This window comes from Vicugna pacos, chromosome 5, assembly GCF_048564905.1.
Source record: "Vicugna pacos chromosome 5, VicPac4, whole genome shotgun sequence".
Lineage (NCBI taxonomy): Eukaryota > Metazoa > Chordata > Mammalia > Artiodactyla > Camelidae > Vicugna > Vicugna pacos.
In genome coordinates this window covers 48,969,794-48,980,984 of record NC_132991.1, presented here as the reverse complement: position 1 = coordinate 48,980,984, position 11,191 = coordinate 48,969,794, and the positions used below count along the sequence as shown (strand labels likewise).

Genomic DNA, 11,191 nt, shown 5'->3' with positions numbered 1-11,191 from the left:
GACAATGTTCAATATGGGATTCAGGGTAATGATTACCTAGGATAAGGAAGACAAAAGAATGGTTTGTGGGGGCATCTGCATCTCCAGAATCAGATGTAGGTTATGCTAAAGGTCCTACCTTTTCTGTTGGGTGGTGGCTTCACTGAATTATTTGAATTATTACATTATTCAAAATAACTAGCTAAATAGAAGACTAGAAGAGGATCATGCATAGACCAATAATGGAAAGCATATCAGTGATCAAGGATTATGATTAGACAGTTCATGCACCTGAGATTTAAAAGATGAAAGGAAAGAAGAAAGGAAGGAAGGAAAGAAGAAAGAGAAAATAAATTACGTGTGTAGGATGTTATATATCATACATAAACTTCATTTCAAAATAGTAAAAAGGGCCTCAGAAAATATTCATTATAAAAGGAAGCAGTAAGGTACCTGATAGGATTTCAAAACACTGATCCAGCCAAACGAGGGCTTGCTGTTATTATAAACTCTGAACCTCTGTGTCCCGTTGTTTTACTCTTAAGGTACTGCACATATTGCCCGGGTTTAACTTTTTAATGTATTTGCAGTGTTTCCCCTGGACTGTATGTTACTTGAAGGTTCTGGATTCTCCACAATGTACAGTGTTGGGTAGAGTAAGCACTCATTAATTTGTTGAATGAACAAAATATACTACTTAACTTGGTGCTTTAATTTCTTGAAGAAGCAGGTTTAATGAAGACACCAATTTACGCCAGATAACTGCCCTCCACACTCTGGAGTTTCTCAGGCATTCAGGAACATAACATCTGATATAGCAGAACATGTACTCTTGGATGGCAGACGTTTAACACAGTCATTTTGGCCCATACTTGTTTAAGCCTAAAATACTCTAATAAGATTCCCAAGGAATCTCAATAGCTCCATTTAAGTAATAATAATAAAGCATATTAAATACTTACTATGGGCCGGATGTTTTGTATTATCTTGCACAAAGAAATTATTTTGGTCTATGGTTTGCCAATAAGGGAACCATGATTCAGTGAGGTTAACAACCTTTTCCATGGCTACATTGCTGGTGATGCAGAACAGGGATTTGACTTCAGATAGTTTTATACTGAATTCGCCTATCTCTCAAATACGTTATGCCACCTGGGGACATTTTCATGTCTTGATCAATTTTTTATTTCTTTCTCTGTTTTTTTGTTTTTTACAGGCCTTTTACATATGGAAGACAATGTCTGCAGGGTTCCATTTCCAAGGCCAGAGGACAAAACCTAAAAGTTAAAAGACAAAGAATCCCTCCAGAGCATAGATATCCAGAGCTAAGAAAAGCACCTGATGTACTTATAAACCATTATTATTAAATTCTTCCCTACAAGAAAGTGACTAAATCAACTGAAGTCTCTACATCTCTTAACTTCTAATACTATATAGAGCAACCATTCCTTTCAAAATCATTCAAAGTCTCAATCCCAAGACATTCAGGCAGCAAGAGTCACTGGGGTGAATGACAACCTCCTACATACCTGACACAGAAACTCTGACTTAGGAAGAGAAGCCACTGGGAGTTTTATCATACACATGGATCTCCTGGGAGAAATGAAGCATTTAAAGGCTTAATGAGATTCCCACAGTAAAACTCTGTAACAAGAAGGGAGATGAAGTGCCTTGAAATCTTTGGAACGGTCCCAGGAAGAGATGAGAAGCCATTTAGAAGACACACTGCAGATCCAGGAGAGAGATGATGGTGGTAGAAACTAGAGCAGTAGTGGAAATTGGACAGACCTATAGAGGGTTGAGAGATTTCAGAGGCAGAATTGTCAGAACTTGATTCTCTGGACATGGGGAGTGTGGGAGCAGAAGGCTGGAAGGACAGCCTTGGCTTCTGAGTTGGTCTCTCAGTCCACCAGCACAGGCCCAGAGAGTGTGTCCCATAACTCTCCACAGAAAAAGCCTTAAAAACTAGCACAGTACTTTTCAGACAATTGGATGGCTGTTTGTCAAAATCATCATGGGCGGCTTTCTGATGGAAAACCATTTTAGAGGCTTTGCAAGCCAGAAAATGTGTCCAGAGGCTGATGACAGCTTTCTTTTAGGAATATCATCTTCTGACTTTTCCCACCCAATTTATTACTTACATGGCTGTATTACAGAAATGAGAACAAGCACAGACAGGATACATCTGACTATGAAAGGTACCAGTCTTAGAAGACAGGAGTGATCCTGTGAATCATTTCTTGCCTCTTGGAAACAAAGGCAGTGAAAAATCTCAAATGAAATGGTTTTCGTAACAGCCTCGTCAGTGCATTCCACAGCAAGCACACTCTAACTGCAAGGAATGAATTTTTCAATGGCAGTACCCACAGTTATGTTTTCTCTGCTAATTCCTTTTTATAAACTGCAATGTTATTGTGTTCTGCCTAATAAATTAGTTTGGACAACAGCACCATAAACCTCAAAACAGAAAATATTTGATCAAAAGCAAGATATATCAAGAAGGATATATATTACTATATAAAATATTAATAGAGCTGGAACTGTCAGAGATAAAAGATTCAGCTTTCAATGAGGTAAAATGTCTCACCATCTGGGCATAAATATTCCCAAGTATTGATTCATCATGTAGTCTTTTCAAAAATCTTAAAAGATGGAACAGATGCTCCTACAGGTCAGGGAGCCACATTACAGATTTGGCACCAATTTATTCTTTCCTTCTCCATTTACAGTAGGAGAGGTGAGAGGCGAAAGATGGTAGAAGAAGGTCAGTTCTATCGTCATCAGTGGACACACAGGGACAAAAAAAATCAAGCTGGACTCCAGAGGAAGCAAGGAAACTGAGCGGCTCAATCTCGCCATCCTGGACAAAACAGCCTAATATGAATGGGAGGCAGAAATAACAACTTGGGGAATGATTTTGTAGAAGGTCTCCCTTTATCAAGGAAGACGTTTAACCACAGATGTGGTTATAAACAATGTTTGCCAAAAAGATGTTATTTTTACAAGATAAATAAGAAACAATCATTTACAACTAGTTTTAAAAGAGAATGCCAAATAGAAGATACATGGGATTTGATCATCTCACATTTTGGCAGCAAGAAACATAAGCTTTTTCAGAACTACACATCACACTTTTAGCACCTATAGATTCTGCCTGAATGGAATTCCTCTACATGGTAAACATGCTTCTCCTTATGCAGCAAAATCCACCCTGAGGCCAACACCATTTTCCTAAAGTCTAGTTCCTTTCAATAAGGCACTAAATCTTTTTACTGCAACCACCAAATGCTTTCTTATTGCTAGAAATGGTATAACACACTAACTTTTTGATATATGCTCCAGCTTTTCAAGGTTCTGTTGGAAACAAAATGATCCTTTATGACATTTTATAATAATCCACCCTGTTTACTGCTTTCCAGAATTTCTATCATTAATTAAAGGGCTGTCTCTCACCACCCCCTCAAAAACTAATCTAGTCCCCAACTGTCTGTCATGGACTAAATGAAAGTTGGTCTATCACAGCAGCAGTGATGGTCATGCCAATTTCACAGTGTGATTTGTGCACTCATTTCATTTTGAAAACGACCCTGCCCTCCATCTGTCTAAGCTGAATGTCCTGCTTTTTTTAAGCCAGGTCTTGGGAGCAGCAGCACATGAAATAAGGAGGAAGACACAGAACAGCCTCTCTCCTGCCCACTTCAGCTGCTACACTCATAGACAGGTCCCAGCACAAGGAGGGGAACCTCCACTGATGCCTGTAGGGACCAGAGGCATTTCAGGGAGAGCACAGGGTCCTTCTATTTTGCATACATCCCCAAGAAGCTATTTGAAGGTGAATGCTTTCATGACACAAATATAACTCTGAAAATCAGCCTGACAGACTAAAGACATAAAAGGCAATTTCCAGTGTTCATGCTCTGTCATTTATCTTGATTTATAACAACTTACCCAAGGTAACATCTCAATATATAAGGATTTAAAATGCATAAAAATTGTTTAAGGATTGAGCCTTTTGGGTAATTTTTTTCCCCAAGAGATGTGTCAATCAGACAAGCACAGAGGGGAAGACACCCTATTCCCTGATTATTGAGCAGCACTAGGCAGCATCGCTCAAACCATGTACCTCCTTGGGTTGAAGACCAGAAAGGGCTGCAGTCAGAGACTGGGTTGGAAGAAGCCTCAGAGTAGGGTTACAGCAGTCTTCCTCAGCTGCTTTCTCTGGGAATCTTGGGTGGTCCAGAGTCTCACACAACCCCTTTGGAACTGGTGAAGTTTGTTCCTTTCTTGATATTCACTTAGTGGAAGGTTCCTTGTCCGGTCTCATCCAGAACACAGCTTTGGCAAACTTCTCAGGAAGAGAGAAGAATGTATGAGTACATGAAGTCAGTCACTTGACAGTTTAGCATTTAAATACCCTACTGAAGTCACTTTTTAGCTGTAAAAGGTGACTAGGGACTATACCACATCTCACTACTTCCTAACATCTACTCACAACTATTACTCAGGGAAAGAAGTTCAAATTCTACTACCCCAAACCAAGGTGGCTGTTTTAACAGGAAAATAACAACCAAAAAAAAAAAATGGATGGAGAGTATAGCCCAGTGGTAGAGTACATGCCTAACATGCATAAGGTCCTGGGTTCAACCCCCAGTACCACCATTAAAAAAATTTTTTTAATTAGTATTCCATCAAAGCTGGGCCCTTACGTGATACATAGATTGAATTAATTCATCCGTCTCTATTTCCTAATGAACTTAGCTTTGGGATATCATGGTTTGGCTACTTCTTTTTTCCATCCGTAATATGCAGAATAAGGTGATTATTAAGATGAAACATAATATACAGGAATAGTCTAATAGAGTGCCATGCAATAAATACGGTTGATGTTGGCTCCAAAATGTATACGTAGAAAATATTTATATGCAGCAATACTATTCAGGAGGCAGATAACGTTTGTGCATGGAAGTCTCTAATTATATAGCAAAGACATGCTTTTACTTGAACTGTTTATCTTGGGTGATAGCAAGACCAATGGAAATCACAGACTATGAAAGAATCCCCTCATCCCAGGCCACCAGGAGAGGCACTGTGTATGGCAGATATTCATAAATTACAGCGAATTTTATTATCTTGAAAACTGCACATTTACTACTACCTCACTGGGATAAACCAGTTTTGTCTTTTGCTACCTTCTCTACTTCTTGACTGAAAAATTGTATTCATCTCCCCCAAATTCTACAGTCTCCAGGTCAGCCTAAACTATTGGTATGTTTTTTATTAGTGACCCAATATAATTTTATAAATAATTAAGTTCCTAGTTTCTCACTGCACCATAATAGGCACTATTAAATTGAAAAGAATTTATACAAAAATAGCCCCAAGGTAGTAACACGGAATCTAGAGCATCTATTCCAAATACGTAACAAAGGAACAAAAGAAAATCCAGAATAGTTTCTTGTACAGTCCAGCGAATCTCCATAGAGATCTTCAAACTAAGAATTTGAGGGGCAAAAATTAAACTCTAGGAAATTTTTTTCTTTTCTTTTTTTTTTTAACTGAAGGAAAAGCACTGTTTATCAGCATAATGATATCCAAAAACATTACTAGAGCCTGGTAAGTACAGGTTGGGTCTCTTTCTGTCTCACTCACACACACCCACCCAGACTGACGACTTAAACAGGTTTGCACAGTTACAAGTGTAGCAGTGCATAGAAAAAAGGAACACTTTGGGCCGAGCTTCCTCTCCCGCCCCACCCTTCTTGGAAAACACGAGGTCATAGATTTTCCAATGTTTCTACCTCCTAGTGACATCTGGAGGCTCAAGAGCCAAATTTAAACGCTAAAATGTGCTCAGTAATATTTGTTGCTATGGAAAAAGCGGGGCTGGGCAGAGGGGCTTGGAACGAAAGCCAGTCCTCTCCAAGTATCAGATAAAAACCAAAGCATTTTTTCCTGTTGCCAACCTCTGGAAATGGCAATATAAGAAGTCCTAGACGCTGCACTATTTTTGTTCCTACAAAATGTGCCCTCGGGGCAGCCCAAAGACAAAAGCTCTACTCTAATTTGGGGAGAATACCCAGCTGACATTCCTCTTTTTCCATTTCCGTTTCCTTACTAAAACAACGAGGAACGACACTATTTGTATGCACTGCATAGTTTATAAGGCTCAAAAACGAAAAGGACTTCGGTCTGTAAACCTTCCGCCCTGTGCCAAAGAACGAGGTGGCATAACGGGCAGCCAACAAGGGAAGGCACTGCATTTACCAGACGAAAGGAAGGCTACTATAACCTCACCTCCTCGCGTCCGAGGGTCCGTCCCGAAGAGACTACGCCTCCCAGCATACAGCGCGGCCACGCCCGACGGCGGCGCGATCGGACCGGTGTATGCCGGGCAACAGTTCCCGCCTCTGACGGCCGGCGGGCGTTTCCTCTCCCCTCTGAGTGATGCCGCTCACACTCTGGAGTCTTCAGGGACCAGGCTAATAATAGAGACACTCGCATTAGTGACTCTTTCCAACTAGGTTGGTCCTTCTGCTGCAAAGTAACTGTGGGAGCACGCCACAAAAACGCCATTCTTCACTGGCTTCCGTTTCCGGTTGGCCTGTTGCCGTGGTAACGAGCACGCACAGCCGCCGCGGCGCTTATGGCGGGGCTGGGCGGTGCGCAGATCCCCGACGGGGAGTTCACCGCGGTCGTGTACCGGCTCATCCGGGATGCCCGCTACGCCGAGGCGGTGCAGCTGCTGGGCGGAGAGCTCCAGCGGAGCCCGAGGAGCCGCGCCGGCCTGTCGCTGCTGGGCTACTGCTACTACCGGCTGCAGGAGTTCGCGCTGGCGGCCGAGTGCTATGAGCAGCTGGGCCAGCTGCACCCGGAGCTGGAGCAGTACCGCCTGTACCAGGCCCAGGCCCTGTACAAGGCCTGCCTTTACCCGGAGGCCACCCGCGTCGCCTTCCTCCTCCTGGACAACCCCGCCTACCACAACCGAGTCCTCCGTCTCCAGGCCGCTATCAAGTACAGCGAGGGCGACCTGCCCGGGGCCAGGAGCCTGGTGGAGCAACTACTGAGTGGGGAAGGGGGAGAAGACAGCGGGGGCGAGAATGAGCTCGATGGCCAGGTTAACCTGGGTTGTTTGCTCTACAAGGAGGGACATTATGAAGCCGCGTGTTCCAAGTTCTCTACGGCCCTGCAGGCTTCAGGCTATGGGCCTGACCTTTCCTACAACCTAGCTTTGGCCTATTACAGCAGCCGGCACTATGCCCCGGCGCTGAAGCATATCGCCGACATTATTGAGCGTGGCATTCGCCAGCATCCAGAGCTGGGTGTGGGCATGACCACTGAGGGCATTGACGTTCGAAGTGTTGGCAACACCTTAGTCCTTCACCAGACTGCTCTGGTGGAAGCCTTCAACCTCAAGGCTGCCATAGAATACCAATTGAGAAACTATGAGGCGGCCCAGGAAGCCCTCACTGACATGCCACCTAGGGCAGAGGAAGAATTAGACCCTGTGACACTGCACAACCAGGCGCTAATGAACATGGATTCCAGGCCTACAGAAGGATTTGAAAAGCTACAGTTTTTGCTGCAACAGAACCCCTTTCCTCCAGAGACCTTTGGCAACCTGTTGCTGCTCTACTGTAAATATGAATATTTTGACCTGGCAGCAGATGTCCTGGCAGAGAATGCCCATTTGACTTACAAGTTCCTCACACCCTATCTCTACGACTTCTTGGATGCCATGATCACCTGCCAGACAGCTCCTGAAGAGGCTTTCATTAAGCTGGATGGGCTGGCAGGGATGCTGACTGAACAGCTCCGGAAACTCACCATACAAGTGCAGGAAGCAAGACACAACAGGGATGATGAGGCTGTCAAAAAGGCAGTGAATGAGTATGATGACACCCTTGAGAAGTATATTCCCGTGTTGATGGCCCAGGCCAAAATCTACTGGAACCTTGAAAATTACCCAATGGTGGAAAAGATCTTCCGCAAATCAGTGGAATTCTGTAGTGACCATGATGTGTGGAGGCTGAATGTGGCTCATGTTCTGTTCATGCAGGAAAACAAGTACAAAGAAGCCATAGGTTTTTATGAGCCCATCGTCAAGAAGCATTATGATAACATCCTGAATGTCAGTGCTATCGTGCTGGCTAACCTGTGTGTTTCATATATTATGACAAGTCAAAATGAAGAAGCCGAGGAGTTGATGAGGAAGATTGAAAAGGAGGAAGAGCAGCTCTCCTATGATGACCCAGACAAGAAAATCTACCATCTCTGCATTGTGAATTTGGTGATAGGGACACTTTATTGTGCCAAAGGAAACTATGACTTTGGAATTTCTCGGGTTATCAAGAGCTTGGAACCTTATAGTAAAAAACTGGGAACTGATACCTGGTATTATGCCAAAAGATGCTTCCTGTCCTTATTAGAAAACATGTCTAAACACACGATCATGCTTCATGACAGTGTTGTTCAAGAATGTGTCCAGTTTCTAGAGCACTGTGAACTTTATGGTAGGAATATACCTGCCGTTATTGAACAACCCCTGGAAGAAGAAAGAATGCATATTGGAAAGAATACAGTCACATATGAATCCAGACAATTAAAAGCTTTGATTTATGAGATTATAGGATGGAATATATAGTAATGTCTGATAGTGGCTTTATATCTATGTTTTTCACTGTTTTATCTGTAGTTAGCTATTGGCATTTTTACATTTGTTATGTGTTTATATACTTTAAAATTTTAATAAAAATAATCTTTGTATAATCTTCCCAAAGTGAAATATATTAACTTTTATACCTAGGTTTATGAAAAACTCAAAACTGTATGGAGACATAGTGTCTAGTAACTTGTTAGCACCTCTGTTTCCTCTCCTTTGTTATCATTTGTGCTTTGTTGTATTTTGCGAGCTCTGCACAAGGATTACATTATCCAGGGACTTTGCACTGTTGAGCCCAGAACTCAGGAGTTAATGTATAGGATTTCTAGGCTTTTAATAATAATCTTAGGGATTGTGTGTCCTAATCTGACAACTTTCCCTCTTAACTATGTTAATTTGTAATGAATATATATTATATAGAGTATAGGATGTTTTGTCAGTGTTTTTTTTGATATAAATGTAACATTTAATGTAACCAAAATACCTTACATTACAAATGTTTAGTTTTTTTTTTTTTAATGTGCAGGAGTCAGTGGGAAACCTTGTGCCTTTAACAAAGTTATGGTGCTGTGGCTGTAGAGACAATAAACAATTGTCAAAAGAATTTTACATGGTTTTCTTTTGTTCTATCTGTTAATAACTTGAATATATGAGCAGTTATACTGTTACTGTTTTTAATAACTCTGCTCTCATTTATCTTTAACAATGAGGAATAGCAGAAGTATCCTGAGAACTCAGTTCTTATATCCTGCCTTTGTGTTTGCAATTTAGGATATATTAACACTGGAGTTGTTTCCATGTTATAGCCTCGGGTAAGGAAAAATCTACACTATTCCCATGACCCCACCAAACCTCTCTTCTACCTCCATCACAGATGAAAATGTCAATCCTGAAACCTCATCTGGTAGATTCATAATGTTAGGTTCATGCCCACAACCCTTCCAATGAAAACCCCAGTCACTCTGCATAGGCATTTTATTTTCTGAACCATATAAGAACTTTATTTTTTGTTTCCCCATCCCTTTTCTCTCCATAAATCTGTCAACTCCAAGTCTTGACCTGGCTTAGAAAAAAAGCGAAGTAGGTTAAATGATATGAAATTGCTGATTTTGGAAGTTTTTAAACTACAAAACTAGCAAATTTTTATGGTTCAACCAAATGGCTTTCTACAGAAAGATAGTGAACCCTTGCTAGAATGAGATGATTTTTTTTCCTTCAAGGAGAAATTACTTAGCCACATGGGTACCCAGATAGGGACCCACACAGGTACTCCGTAAGTCCTCTGTAATGTGACCACCTGGGTGCTCAAATTCTATTAGATCTATCAGAAAATGTGGCTTACAGACTTCAGACAATACTATAGAGCTACAGTCATCGAGACAGCATGGTGTTGGTACAAAAACAGACATATAGACCAGTAGAACAGAAAAGAGAGCCCAGAAATGAACCCACAAACTTTTGGTCAACTAATCTTCGACAAAGGAGGCAAGAATATACAATGGAATAAAGACAGTCTCTTCAGCAAATGGTGTTGGGAAAACTGGACAGCAGCATGTAAAGCAATGAAGCTAGAACACTCCCTTACACCATACACAAAAATGAACTCAAAATGGATCAAAGACTTAAACATAAGAAGAGATACAATAAACCTCCTAGAAGAAAATACAGGCAAAACATTATCTGACATACATCTCAAAAATGTTCTCCTAGAACAGTCTACTGAAGCAATAGAAATAAAAGCAAGAACAAACAAACGGGACCTAATGAAACTTACAAGCTTCTGCACAGCAAAGGAAACCATAAGTAAAACAAAAAGACAACCTACAAATGGGAGAAAATTTTTGCAAATGAAACCGACAAAGGCTTGATCTCCAGAATATATAAGCAGCTCATATGACTTAATAAGAAACAAGCAAACAACCCAATCCAAAAATGGGCAGAAGACCTAAACAAGCAATTCTCCAAGGAAGACATACAAATGATCAATAGGCACATGAAAAAATGCTCAGTATCACTAATTATCAGAGAAATGCAAATCAAAACTACAATGAGGTATCACCTCACACCAGTCAGAATGGCCATCATTCAAAAATCCACAAATGACAAATGCTGGAGAGGCTGTGGAGAAAGGGGAACCCTCCTACACTGTTGGTGGGAATGCAGTTTGGTGCAGCCACTGTGGAAAACAGTATGGAGATTCCTCAAAAGACTAGGAATAGACTTACCATATGACCCAGGAATCCCGCTCCTGGGCATATATCCAGAAGGAACCCTACTTCAGGATGACACCTGCACCCCAAGGTTCATAGCAGCACTATTTACAATAGCCAAGACATGGAGACAGCCTAAATGTCCACCAATGGATGACTGGATAAAGAAGATGTGCTTTATTTATACAATGGAATACTACTCAGCCATAAAAACCGACAACATAACGCCATTTGCAGCAACATGGATGTTCCTGGAGAATGTCATTCTAAGTGAAGCAAGCCAGAAAGAGAAAGAAAAATACTATATGAGATTGCTAATATGTGGAATCTAAAAAAAAAATAA

At 41.3% G+C, this 11,191-nt stretch overlaps 1 protein-coding gene across 1 annotated transcript; it reads left to right on the top strand.

Annotated features, from left to right (window-relative positions):
* Positions 1 to 6,399: 6,399 nt before the first annotated feature.
* Positions 6,400 to 9,247, top strand: IFT70B (intraflagellar transport 70B). Its single transcript, XM_031677757.2, has one exon. The coding sequence runs from the start codon at positions 6,623 to 6,625 to the stop codon at positions 8,618 to 8,620; it is 1,998 nt and encodes a 665-aa protein (XP_031533617.2). The 5' UTR covers positions 6,400 to 6,622; the 3' UTR covers positions 8,621 to 9,247.
* The last annotated feature ends 1,944 nt before the right edge of the window (positions 9,248 to 11,191 follow it).